The sequence below is a fragment of the Andrographis paniculata genome, unplaced genomic scaffold, assembly GCF_009805555.1.
Source record: "Andrographis paniculata isolate CXL003 unplaced genomic scaffold, ASM980555v1 Contig56END, whole genome shotgun sequence".
In the NCBI taxonomy this organism is placed as follows: domain Eukaryota; kingdom Viridiplantae; phylum Streptophyta; class Magnoliopsida; order Lamiales; family Acanthaceae; genus Andrographis; species Andrographis paniculata.
Window position 1 is genome coordinate 169,660 of NW_026137591.1, and position 12,356 is coordinate 182,015.

The following is a 12,356-nucleotide window of genomic DNA, read 5'->3' on the forward strand; positions in this document are numbered from 1 at the left end:
CTTCGATTCAATCATTTTTAGGCAAGCTGTTGGATCAACTCGTAGCTAGCTAGCTTTAATCAATACATCAACTAATTAACTGTATACAAGTTGACTGACAAGTACAGTGATGACATTACCAAACAGGCACCAGGAAAGGAATATCCAACGATGAGAATCTGCGATTAAAAGTCCAGAAAATACCATGATTCACCCCTAATGATTCTGTAACGTCCACTAGTTAGATTGGAGCCACATTATTTTAGTACTCAGAATGACTGGCTGCACTGCTTCCACAACATAACTGCAACATGTTATGATATCCCATTTGTTGCAGCCAATTACACCCCCCACCCACCCGCACATACACACAGACAATAGCATGTAATTGTAAACAGCGACAATGACAACCACAGCCATATACCAATCATCATCACAGATCTATTTAGGCAGCACAGGAATTGGGTTTCATGTGAAAGAAAAGATCTCTAGGTAAGTCTGTGTGTGGTCAGATGGGGAGGGAGGGGGGGTAACTGCATTTAGTGAGTCATTAAAATCTCCAGTAATATATATATCTCACAACAGAGTACAAGAATTAAATCTCAGACCAGAGGTACTGCCATACCATATTACTGTCATGGCGACATTACAGGCCAACTATCTGGAGGCCCACCAATTAATACATGGGTGGGGACTACTGAGTATACCTACACAAACAAATGTACAGAAAAGTTGACATATGAAAGGGCCGAGGAACAGAACAAAGACACATGAAGCGTACCTTCATTGTGCAACTTAGGACCACACCTCCAAGAACACACAACAATGGAATTCAAGTTACATCGGCCCACATCCCTATAAAGCTTGCAAACGAGGTTGACAGTTTGAACAGCGCTTTCATGCTAACATGCGCAGACAGCCAGGCACCTGTTACTTCCATGAAAGAGAACAAAATTTGAATTAGATCATTCATTAAGATGGAAGGGCAAGACACACTACAATACACCTGCTTTTATTTTTCATTTTTTACTGATGGTCGCAACTCTTAGGTGAGTACATGTACCACATACAGTCAATCAAAATGTACGCGAACGCGACAAGGAGAGATTCTGATACTGCTCACTGCCACCACACAACTGTGCTGGTACCACCTGTATGTATGTATCATCTAGTGTTCAACAATGAATAACTGGACCATCATATCATATCATATCATAGTCAACATCCACATCCTAACTTGGTGAATTTCATTTCAGGGTCAGTTTAGGTGAACTAATTTACTAAACAAATTGATCCCCCGACATATGATTATTCATACATCCCTATCAAATATCAAGGTTAATTGATCTCCAGACATGATTATTCACACATCCCCATCAAATAGCAAGGACATGTATAATGAGTAAAAACTAATAGATCTCCAATCTCTGCGCAAGCCCCAGGTCGTGTACCTTGATGACCCACTTGAATGCTTCCATCCATCCAGCTAAAATAATGCTAGCATTTGATTGATAGAAATCACTTTTTACATGAGTACGGAGTACCAGACCTTGTATATAGTGGGTGGCCACTGGCCATTGCCTGTGAAAAAACAAAATGGCGGACTATTCAAACAAGCACGGAAGCATCATTTTTATTCAAACTGCATTCCAGAACTTGTTCTTGAGTGAATTTTGTTCAATCACAATGTGAAATCATCTGCATGTCCTCCCATATATAACAACTGACACTTGTTACAAGCACACTGAAATTCTTACAAACAAGGAAGAAAACACATTGTCAAGATTATGAATCTAATAATTTTGAGGTTCCTTACATAAGTGAAACAAGTAGTTTAATCATCTAAGCTCCTTTTGTTGAATTCTGGTAGCATGAGTCTCTTCGACATGTCTGGTGAGCAATGAAATTCCATAATGAGATGCACTTGAAGCAGCATAGTAGGATGTCACAGTAAGTTGCATGAACATTGGAAGAGCATAACCTGTAAATTTAATTATTAAAAAAAAAAAAAGCAACTTAGGCACTGAAAGAGAGGCTAATTTTCAAGAAAATGCACATCCAGAAAGGTAAGAATTCGAGTAGTTCTGCCTAAAAACACATAAGTTTTAAGTTTCTTCAAGTCAAAAAAAAGTTAAATAATATTCTGTAAGTAATTTGTTTATCATAGGAACATTAGATGTCCCTCAATAAATGCCTGCAATGTGAAGCATTTATGGAACTAGAGACTAGGGATGAAAGTCTAAAAGATCTGATCTAATCACAAAAATAGCTCACAGAAAGCAATAAAACCAATACATCCTGCATGCTACATCTCAAATGGTAATCCCTCTATTCAACAAAAGGTCGATCTTTCATGCAAAACACAATATTAAATAGATAATTTCTCATTTTCAAGAAGAATCTATGACCATAATAACTCAGGAAAAGCAATAAAACAAATTCATCTTACATGCTACATCTCAAATGGTAATTCCCACCTTCAACAGAAGGATAATTTTTATGAAAAGCAAAATGTTACATAGATTATTTCATGTCATGTTCCCGTGACAACCTTCCATTCTGTACAAAGTAGTCATTAACACAAACACGTAGAACATTATATAAAACATGCAGAACATGATGAATTGCGACTTCTTGAGTTTATGCCACACAAAGATGTCTACTTTCTAGAATAGTTGAGCACAATAAAGGATGGGCAGACCTCCAAAAGCAGCACTAGCTGAAGAAAACATCAGTAGGGCAGGAAGCTGCCAAAGTGAAAAGGGGAAAAATCACAAATATGATAAAGAAAAGTGTTGAATGAAGATTTAAAGACATCAAGAAGAGGGTTGAAACAGATCTAGCCTGGTCATACCCCAATGGCAAAAGGAAGCCACTTTGGCCCTTTCACATGCTTTTGGACATACGGAATTCCTGAATGAATGTTTGCAACATTAAATATAAAAATATTGAACAAAAAACATGAAATATGAAAGAGAATTCAGAGCAAGACAATCATTGTCATACCTGTGTTGAAACCATGAACTGCACTAAGCATTCCACCAATCCCAGTGCCAGCCTATTTGATAATATGAAAGTAATGGGTATCAGGAGTGTATCGTCATGCTGTTCAAGGAACTTGATTTTGAGGTCTTTAAGAAAAGTTGGATTACAGTTTTCTAACAGGAAACAAACAAAACCATCTATTAACTCACTACAACATTACTTGGGCGGGTTATAAGAGAGCTCATACATGAATGCACTTTTTTATTACCCTGAATATAATTTATATCTATATATATATTTATATAGAAAATGACCACAACCTTCATGCTAAACACAGGCAATCAACACTGAAGATGATTGAAATAAGAGCTTAGTTAAAAAGAGCAAACAAAAAAGGCCGATAGGGAACTACCGTGTCCAATACTGTAGCCTTCAGACTCTAGATAAATCATTGATCCATCTCTCACTAACCCAAATGATGTTTTACATAGAAATAGGTCCGACTTGCAAAAAGGAGTAAATGTGAGGTACCCAAAATTAAATAAAATATTACATAGAAAAAAACAACTGTTATTCTAGGGCCTCAACTAGACTAAAGTGAGAGGAGGCTGCTTGTTATTCAAGCGTAGACATGGTGCAGTGGACTGGACGGCTCCTTTAGAGGTGGAGGTGTCTACTCAGGTAGTTCCACCAACTGACCTATAAATTCTCCTTCACTTTGAAGGGTCTTGTCTAAAAGGCAGAAATCTGGAAACTCAGTTAATCTTTGAAGCAACAAATAGAGGCCGATGCTAAAACACTACAACGAGTGAGTTATGGCAATGAGAATTGCTTCACCATCCTCTTGGAACAACGAGTTGATGGCGGAGTTCACTTGTCCTTGCTCGTAGTAAATAATGAAAGTAAATTTCAAGAATCTAGCTGTCCAACAGTGATAAGAAAGTGTAGCCATTCGTTGGGAAATAAGGTGTTTTTTTTTTTTTTTTTGGGAAATAAAGTGCTTAACACTATGGTGACGTGTTCACACAGTAAACCTCCACCAAATCATATACATATGAAGTTAAGGTAAGTCCAAAAGACAAGTTAGAGGCCATGATGAAAGGGGAGCTATTGAGCAACATCGATGAACACTCCATGTAATTCTTTTCAAAGGTTTTGTTTCTGGATAGATCCTCGTAGCCAGTGCTTATAGTATAAGGATTCGGACTAGCAGCTGAACGACACAGTTAAAAAGTGATTACGTCTCCAGGGATCTGAAAACCTTTGTATATGAATTATCTTTTTCTTTCTACAGCATTTAGATATCCCAAGAGCTTTATACCATAATGTGTATCTAAATGCTGCTAAAAGATCCAACCAAAAACATAACCACGAATAGGCTACCACAAAGATAACTAGAGAATTAGCAGAATCCATTAAGATAAACCAAAGCATTCTGCAATGAAGAAGACATAGTTGATGCCGATCAAAAATAAAATAAAAATAAGACATAGTTGATAAACAGGACACCGCTAAGCTAGACGCCTGATAATTGCTGCTAGTAATTGGAGAAGCAAAGGCAATCGCAGAGCTCTAATAAAATTCTAAGAAGCAGACCACCTACCACAGAAGTGGCATCGTGCAGAACTGGGGTTATTTTCCATTCCGAATTAGCCTGTTTCACAAAATTCAACAATATATATATATAGATAGATATACAGAAAAAAAGATGAATAAATAATCAGATGAGATGAGATCAAATAGGTGATGTTCATAATTTGACTGCAGAGGATGCACGAACTTCCGTAGGATTTAAGAGAGAAAGACAACGGGGGCAGCGGGCAGAGCCGAGGCCCGGTCTGATAGTGGGATCGTGATGCAGATTCCCCCTCCGAAGCTTCTCCTGATACACTTCTCGAGTCCCCATATGCTTCCAGTTACAGCTCCAATTCCAAATGTGTGGATTCGCTCATTGCAGGCAGAGGGAGCTTTACGTTCTCGTTCTCGTTCTAGTTCTCGCCCGCCTTGCCCCTGCATTTTGCATCTGCTGAAATGTAGTTGGGCTGGATCCCCTTATTGAGCCCATAAATCTGGGCCCAGTAAGAGTGTGGGCTGGCTTATCCTAAAGCCCATGGTCGCAGCTTCCCCTTCCCTTTTCTATATATCCACTCCGTCGCTGAAACCCTAGCACACTTCGCAGGCTAAAAAAAGAACGACGCAATGCCGGCGGGGCACGGTGTGAGAGCGCGCACGAGGGATCTTTTCGCTCGGCCATTCAGGAAGAAGGGTCCGACTCATCTCTCCACCTACCTTCGAGTCTACAAGGTTGGAGATTATGTGGATATCAAGGTTAACGGCTCTATTCACAAAGGAATGCCTCACAAGTTTTACCATGGCCGCACTGGTAGAGTCTGGAACGTAACTAAGCGTGCTGTCGGCGTCGAGATGAACAAGCAGGTACAAGGCTGCTCTTCTTGCACATCGTGTGTTCTATCGTCATTTATTCAATTAGAGTTGGTGTACAATTGATTAGATTTACTCCTTGTGAATTTCCCTTCTCCGGACTCACTACTTTGCGATTCGTTGTCCTCCTTCCTTAAGTCCCATACCCAGAGAATGCATGGCCTACAGTTGTAGTTTTTGAAAATATATATCTCGTCTCAAGAACCATAGCTAGAGATGGGGTTACTTTTCTCCTTCGCGGTTTTGTTATTGACGATTCGTGGTTAACGCAAATTTGTGATACTGGTGGAGAGGATTGTTTTTAATGATCTGGAATGGATTCTGCAAGTGATTGTATGCATTGTTTATGCACGGTCTTGATTTTGTTTCGTTTAGAACTTTGAAGACATTGGTCCAGCTTTTTAATTACGAACATGTTTGATGTGGAAGCTTAAATGTGAGCATTGGGAGCGTTCATGGCTCCCACATAGCTTCAAACTATTGACTTCTCCCAATCTGGAAGCTGACATGCATTATGATTGTTTGCTTCTAAATTTTACCAACTCTTTTTATTGTTCAGAAACAATCATGTCTGTCTTTGTTTCAATTTCTATGATGCAATAAACTTTCATATAATCAATCAGTACCGTGTTGTGTTACCCTGTATAATGTGATACTGGTTGTTTTTATAAGTCTGAATTTATAGCTGTAAATGGGTTCCCAAATATTGTTTAATTGAAGCTAATATCATGAGTGCAGGTTGGTAATAGGATCATAAAGAAGAGGATTCATGTTCGCATCGAGCATGTTCAGCCATCGAGATGCCACGAGGATTTTCTTGTGAGGGTGAGAAAGAATGACCAATTGAAGGCCGAAGCAAAGTCGCGAGGGGAAATTATAAGCACCAAGAGGCAGCCAGAGGGACCTAAGCCTGGCTTCATGGTTGAAGGGATGTCTCTGGAAACTGTCACTCCCATCCCATACGATGTCGTCAATGACCTCAAGGGTGGTTACTGATTCATGGTGCCAAACAAATCTATTCATTTGGGGCTTTTCTTTTATTGTTTTTAATATTGTTGCACTGGAGACAATTTTTTAATCTTCTTTACCTGGCCTGGTAGAGGGGAGATTTTGCAGCTATTTAATAACCATTTTGTGGTAGAATTTGATATTATTAGAATGTTTCAGAACTATAGCGAGCCTTTCCCGAGTGGAGATCTCTTTTATGTTTAACTCTGTTCTAGACATTGTCAAACTAAGAACAAATGCTATGATGCGAATAAGGCACAATATTGGTAAAGCTGACAATCAGGGAGGTATTCTCTCTTCGCTGTGATACAGCAGCAATTGCACTGTTTTGTGGAAAAGCTTTAAAACTTGGTTGGTTCCTCTGTACAATATCTTGCCTAAGCAATATAAGGTGGATGAAACAAGCATAAGTGGGGATGCATTTATACATGTTATGTGACATTTACTTACATGCTTGCTTTGCTGGTGCTAACAACAGCCCTGCCCCTATCTGTGCCCGCCCAACCTAAGCAGTAGAATCAGTGGCTGCCGCTGGTTTAGCATTTAGAAGTGGCTGCAAAGCTTTAACCACGATGGTCATGTTTGGCCTGAAGTCTGCTTCATATTGCACGCACAAGGCTGCCACCGCAGCCATCTGAAAGAATGGAAACACCGGCAATATGGTATGTGAATAATGTACATGCTTTGTTTACCAATAGACCTATTAGTTTTTATTTTGATTTAGCGCACCTTAGCAATGGCCTTGGGTGGATAATCTTCGTTAAGCTTGGGATCTACACATTGCTTCACTTTATCTTCACTCAACCGTGGTGTAGCCTGGATAAGTAAATTAACTCTGAGACATTTGGACAGGCTGTTGACTTGAACAAATCACCCGGAAACAAATAAACGGGAACTCACCCAAGTGACAAGGCTCTGCTGGCCTTTGGGCATGGTATGGTCCACTGGTTTTCTCCCTGTCAGCAGTTCTAAAAGAACCACTCCAAAGCTGTACACGTCACTCTTCTGAGTTATCTGCCCAGTCATGGCGTACCTAAAGAATGCATGCAAGCATCCATCACCATCACAACAAACATCCACATTCATTCTGGCCATGCTATTGTGGGTGGTGACTGTGTGTTTCTTAATCAGCACAGGAATATCAAGGAAATATCAACCAAGTAACTAACTCACTCACTCTGGAGCATGATAGCCAAATGTTCCAAGGACCCTGGTGGAGTGCAGCCGAGCTGCCGTATCAGAAGCCTGGTTTGTGATGCAAAAATCGGCAACTTTGGCAACAAAATCATCAAAGAGCAGCACATTGCTGGATCTGACATCACGGTGGACAATCGAAGGCTGGCACTTCTCGTGCAGAAATTCAAGGCCCTTTGCAGCTCCGTGGGCGATCTTCACCCTTTGAATCCAGGTAAGAACTGGACCAGGTTCAGCCCCTTGCACCCCCTTCCGCCCTGCAGCATGAATCCCTCACCCTGGTTACTGACTGAATGAAGGATAGTCATATATATAATCTGACACAAGAAATCAGTGTCATTTGCGATTCTAGATAATGTCACCATGTAAGACATCGTGTAAGGTCCCCATTGCGGCGTACTCATACACCAAAATCCTGTTGTTTGCTTCCAAGCAGTACCCGAGCAACTCCACAAAATTTTCATTCTTAAGCCTTGAAACCACGGAGAGCTGTGTACGTATATGTACGAGAACAGATGCCAGATGGATGTGCGGTTACAAAATTATTACGGTTAGTGAACAGGAGAGAAACAAACGATTTAGGATAGGATGCGTTGGTGCTCATTGTAACCTGTGATGTAAAATCAGAGTCTGGCTCAGAGGACGAAGTTGTGTCTAGCTTCTTGACTGCTGCTGGGGTTCCATCTTTCAATTTAGCATAGAAGACTCGACCGTAGGATCCTTCTCCTAGCAGCGACTTTGGTCCAAAGTTATCTGTCAATCTGTTGAGCTCGTCCAACGACAGTGCTGGTTTCTCAATGGGCATAGCCTTCTGCGGAGGTCCGTTTCTCGCACTACTCCTCGGCTCCCCTCTTTCACCGCCTAATAATAATAATGACAATTATTGATCATGTTATGCTATGCATTGGATTGGATTGGATTGGATTGGATTGGGTGATGGTAAGTAGTTAGTGGTAAGTGCTACTAGGTAGATGTAAATAGAGATGAAAGTTAGGTCGAGTTGATGCATACCTCCTCCTCCTCCTCCGCCTCCACCACCTCCTCCGCCTGCGTATGGATTACCGGCCTTTGGGGCAGCGTAGTTGCTGGGCGGAGGAGCGCCTGGATCCTCTTCTCCACCTCCACAACACGACATCGTTTCGCAATTTTACAGAAGAATCAGATCAGATGAAATCGTCTCGGGAAGCCAAGCCTGCCCTAATTCATGCACTCGTATGCTCAATCAATTAATTAATTACTTAATTGTAAAGCTGCCTGACGAAGCAAATCCGATCCATCCTACAGATAAAATCAAATGCGCACTCAAAGATAAGAATTAAATTAACTGCGGAATTCCTCATCGATTGAAAGTATTGAAATTCATACATACATTTACAATTGCTGCAGAAAAGAAAGAGGGTACGCAGTGCGGGCGGTTTGAGATGCATCGATGGGGTAGACAGGCATGAAATTGAAACGTCGGAATGGTGCGCGCGGAATCGGAGAATGAATTAAGGCGGACGCCGGCGAAGAAGATGATCGATCAGAGAAGAAAGATGATTGATCAGAATCAGAGAAGAAAGATGATTCTTTCAGAATTACTACTGTTTGATTTGTTCCGCGGGAAACTCGGCAGCAACGCTTCCCTTCCCTTCCCTTCCCATGCCATCCCTATCAACACAAGCTAATGCAATACAACACAGCGGCGTCCAGATCGTACGTCGTCTGCTTACCGTTCATTGTATTGGACGGTCACGATCCATCCAATTAAATTAAAATAATTAGTCGCCTGCATGCGTGACATACATAGATTATTGCTATTATTATTCTTATCAATTCGTCGAGTCATTCAATTCTACACTCATGAGTGATGCAATGCAAGGGACGATGAGGATCCATCCATCCATCCATCCATCCATGTATTAGCGGAAGTGGAAGTGAAGGCGCAGAAGAAGAAGAAGAAGAAGAAGAAGAAGAAGGCGCAGAAGAGAAGAAGTGCAGTGGTCGAAGCAGTACAGTTTCAAAAATACCTTCGAAATTAATTCTGGGACTATTATAATAATATAAATTAAATAACTTTCAAAGTTCCAAGTCCAATATTTAGCCATTGCTATAGGCTTCGTAATTCCGAGGCTATTATATAGAGTATTTTTAACATATTAGAAATGTAGAAAATCCAAGTTTATTCTATAGCCAATACTATGGCTTCAAAAATTCCAAAATTTTATTTTATATATATATATATATAATATTTTTACTTTAAAAAATGCATAATTACAAGTCCGACATATGGCAACTATTATGAATTTTGAAATTTTTGAGCTTTATTAATATTGTTTTAATTTTTTTTTTAAAAAAAAATCGAATTACTGAACCCATTCCATGGCTGCTACTACTACTACGAGTATCGGAAATTAGGAAAGTACATTACATATAATGTTATTAAAATTTAAAAAACACAAAGATTTTGAGTTCATTCTGTACCACTTACATGATCTTGGAAATTTCTAAACTCTATTATATATAATATACATATTTTTAAATTTATAATTGGTAAACTTTTGGAATCTTTTGTATTGGTGAGTAATGAAATGAGTTTTGAAGTTTTATTATGCCCCTCAATTGAAACTATCACGTTTATTATTTATATCTGTCCAACTCAAAATTAATTAAATTTTAATATTAAAATATCTTTAATTTTTACATAAATTATAAATATATTACATGGATAATTAATATATACATAACGTACAAAAGATAAAAATATTAAAATTATACTTTCTTCCTCTTATTTCTATGTATCCATTTAATTTTTGCATAAAATTTTAAAAATATTAGTATTATGTTAAGATATAGTATAAATAAAAGTAAAAAAAAAAACTAAATTAACTTTATTAGTATTATTTGATGTAAATGTAACATTTGTATAATATATTATAAATTGGAAGAGTATTTGTAATGTTAGGTAAATAGTACAATTACAAATGATATTTTATTATGGGACAAACTAAAATGTAAAAATGAATAAATTGTTAAAAGGAGGGAGAGACTAATAATTATTATTTTTTTTTTCAAATAATTATTGCAAGGGTGCGTTTTGTTTTGTAAACCAGTAAATGAATATTTTTTTTATATGAAATATAGAAAATTGTATAGATAATATAAAAATAAGTAATGTGTATAATATATTAATTTTGTTCGAAAAACATATATTTTTTTTTAATTAAAAAAGTACACACTAGAAAACCCCACAAACAAACACGCAAGAAACTTATTATGTACTAATACTCTCTTTCTCCCATAATAATTGACCTTGTTTCTATTTTTTCTAATAACTGACATCTTTCTATTTTAATTAAAACTCATTAAATCAAAATATACGTAACAAATATAAATTAACTTAATTTAAGTATATAACATATAATTATATAAATATTTTTATATATATTTAAAACTTCACATCTTTTTATAAAATTAGTTTATTGTAATTCTAAATAAATAAAAGTATTTTTTATTTACTTGTATTTTAATAATTTTTTTCTCTATAAAATGTTATCGATATTGCATATTTTTTTATTGCGATATAATTTTTAAAATATTTAAATACATATTCTAATTTTTTTAATTATTTATATATTAATTTTATTTTAAAGTTATTAACATTATTAATTAAATAAAAAAATGATATTATAATTTATTATTATTAACTAATTAAATATTATTATTTTTAAATATTGTGTCGCTATAAAATAGTTCAATTATGTTGAAAAAGAAGAGAGTATATATTATTGTTAGAGTTGATTTATTTTTTAATGTATCTTTTTATATTTGAAATAATTTTAAACATTTCACGTGATTTTTTTTCTTTTTCTTTTTCTTTTTTGTACAATTAATTAAAGGACCTTCCATTTGCATGTTTATTTCTTCAAATGTAATCCCCTGATTGGTAAAATCAAATTATCTTGTGATTGCCATAATTATTCTACCTAGTGAATCCTATATACATAATTTTAATATATATAATTATAATATTATTATTATTGTAATCTTACCCACACAATAGCATTATGAATTATGGGAGGTAGGTAAGTATATAAATAGTGGGTTGCATTTGTTCCTCCCACAACACAATCCATTACATTTCTTGGTTATAATTATATATACGTACGGTACTAGTACCCATATAATATATATATATATATATATGGCAATGGCGAACAAGCAGTTTTTCTTGGTTATCTTCCTCGTTTTTGCAGGCATGCATTCATTCATTCTTACCCTGATGATGCAATAAACTAATTAATTATATAATCATACATTACATATTAGTTGATAAATGAATGCTGATTAATTAATTAGTTGGTATGGAATTAATGAATGGTTAATGGATGGATGCAGCTATTGGCAGCGTAAGCGCGCAAAAGAGGTGTAGTGTGGTGCTGAACAACAAGGGATGCATGTTGCCTCAGTGCCAAGCTCAGTGCCTCAAGCAGTACAACGGCAATGGCGTCTGCACCGCCGGGATCTCCTCCTCTTTCATCTGCACATGCTTCTACAACTGCGGCTCATCATCATCTTCATCCAATATCATTAATTAATACTTCATTCATTTTTTATCTGCACTCTCTGAAATAATATTAATTGTTTGGTGCTTATTATTACTTAAAGAATACTTATTAATAATATATATAATTTTGCCTTCACCTACAAACATCTCTGCACAAATATATAAAAATGATTTGGAAATAATTAACTCGATATTGTGATAC

At 36.9% G+C, this 12,356-nt stretch overlaps 3 protein-coding genes across 6 annotated transcripts; 1 reads left to right on the forward strand and 2 right to left on the reverse strand.

Annotated features, from left to right (window-relative positions):
- Window positions 1–1,063: 1,063 nt before the first annotated feature.
- On the reverse strand, window positions 1,064–4,979 carry LOC127256805 (uncharacterized). 4 transcript variants are annotated; one of them, XM_051283012.1, is made up of 7 exons: window positions 4,745–4,979; window positions 4,568–4,618; window positions 2,986–3,037; window positions 2,834–2,892; window positions 2,681–2,726; window positions 1,796–1,869; window positions 1,064–1,560 (listed from the first exon to the last, which is right to left on the reverse strand). In XM_051283012.1, exons 1-6 carry the CDS (start codon window positions 4,868–4,870, stop codon window positions 1,814–1,816), a joined length of 390 nt encoding a protein of 129 aa, XP_051138969.1. In that variant the 5' UTR covers window positions 4,871–4,979; the 3' UTR covers window positions 1,064–1,560; window positions 1,796–1,813. The 4 variants fall into 4 exon arrangements, with proteins under 4 accessions (XP_051138969.1, XP_051138967.1, XP_051138968.1 ...); XM_051283010.1 differs by having other exon boundaries at window positions 1,143–1,560; window positions 1,796–1,960; window positions 4,745–4,977; XM_051283011.1 differs by lacking the exon at window positions 1,064–1,560 and having other exon boundaries at window positions 1,585–1,869.
- Window positions 4,980–5,116: 137 nt separating this feature from the next.
- Window positions 5,117–6,578, forward strand: LOC127256804 (60S ribosomal protein L21-1). Its single transcript, XM_051283008.1, has 2 exons — window positions 5,117–5,400; window positions 6,145–6,578. Exons 1-2 carry the CDS (start codon window positions 5,164–5,166, stop codon window positions 6,400–6,402), a joined length of 495 nt encoding a protein of 164 aa, XP_051138965.1. The 5' UTR covers window positions 5,117–5,163; the 3' UTR covers window positions 6,403–6,578.
- A 132-nt stretch (window positions 6,579–6,710) lies between these two features.
- LOC127256806 (probable protein kinase At2g41970) lies at window positions 6,711–9,117 on the reverse strand. The gene is made up of 7 exons (XM_051283013.1): window positions 8,647–9,117; window positions 8,219–8,469; window positions 7,971–8,097; window positions 7,592–7,865; window positions 7,315–7,447; window positions 7,144–7,230; window positions 6,711–7,048 (listed from the first exon to the last, which is right to left on the reverse strand). Exons 1-7 carry the CDS (start codon window positions 8,741–8,743, stop codon window positions 6,920–6,922), a joined length of 1,098 nt encoding a protein of 365 aa, XP_051138970.1. The 5' UTR covers window positions 8,744–9,117; the 3' UTR covers window positions 6,711–6,919.
- Between the last annotated feature and the right edge of the window lie 3,239 nt (window positions 9,118–12,356).

What these genes read in the sequence shown, in the direction of transcription:
- LOC127256806 (XM_051283013.1), bottom strand. Translation starts at nt 8,743, where the DNA reads ATGTCGTGTTGTGGAGGTGGAGAAGAGGATCCAGGCGCTCCTCCGCCC. An exon ending in CTTACACGATGTCTTACATG is followed by an intron (nt 7,866 to 7,970) that starts GTGACATTATCT and finishes TTCATGCTGCAG; the next exon opens with GGCGGAAGGGGGTGCAAGGG. An exon ending in TTTGGCTATCATGCTCCAGA is followed by an intron (nt 7,448 to 7,591) that starts GTGAGTGAGTTA and finishes TGCATTCTTTAG; the next exon opens with GTACGCCATGACTGGGCAGA.
- LOC127256804 (XM_051283008.1), top strand. Translation starts at nt 5,164, where the DNA reads ATGCCGGCGGGGCACGGTGTGAGAGCGCGCACGAGGGATCTTTTCGCT. An exon ending in GCGTCGAGATGAACAAGCAG is followed by an intron (nt 5,401 to 6,144) that starts GTACAAGGCTGC and finishes TCATGAGTGCAG; the next exon opens with GTTGGTAATAGGATCATAAA.
- LOC127256805 (XM_051283010.1), bottom strand. Translation starts at nt 4,870, where the DNA reads ATGGGGACTCGAGAAGTGTATCAGGAGAAGCTTCGGAGGGGGAATCTG. An exon ending in TGCACGATGCCACTTCTGTG is followed by an intron (nt 3,038 to 4,567) that starts GTAGGTGGTCTG and finishes ATTATCAAATAG; the next exon opens with GCTGGCACTGGGATTGGTGG. An exon ending in GGCTTCCTTTTGCCATTGGG is followed by an intron (nt 2,727 to 2,833) that starts GTATGACCAGGC and finishes TCACTTTGGCAG; the next exon opens with CTTCCTGCCCTACTGATGTT.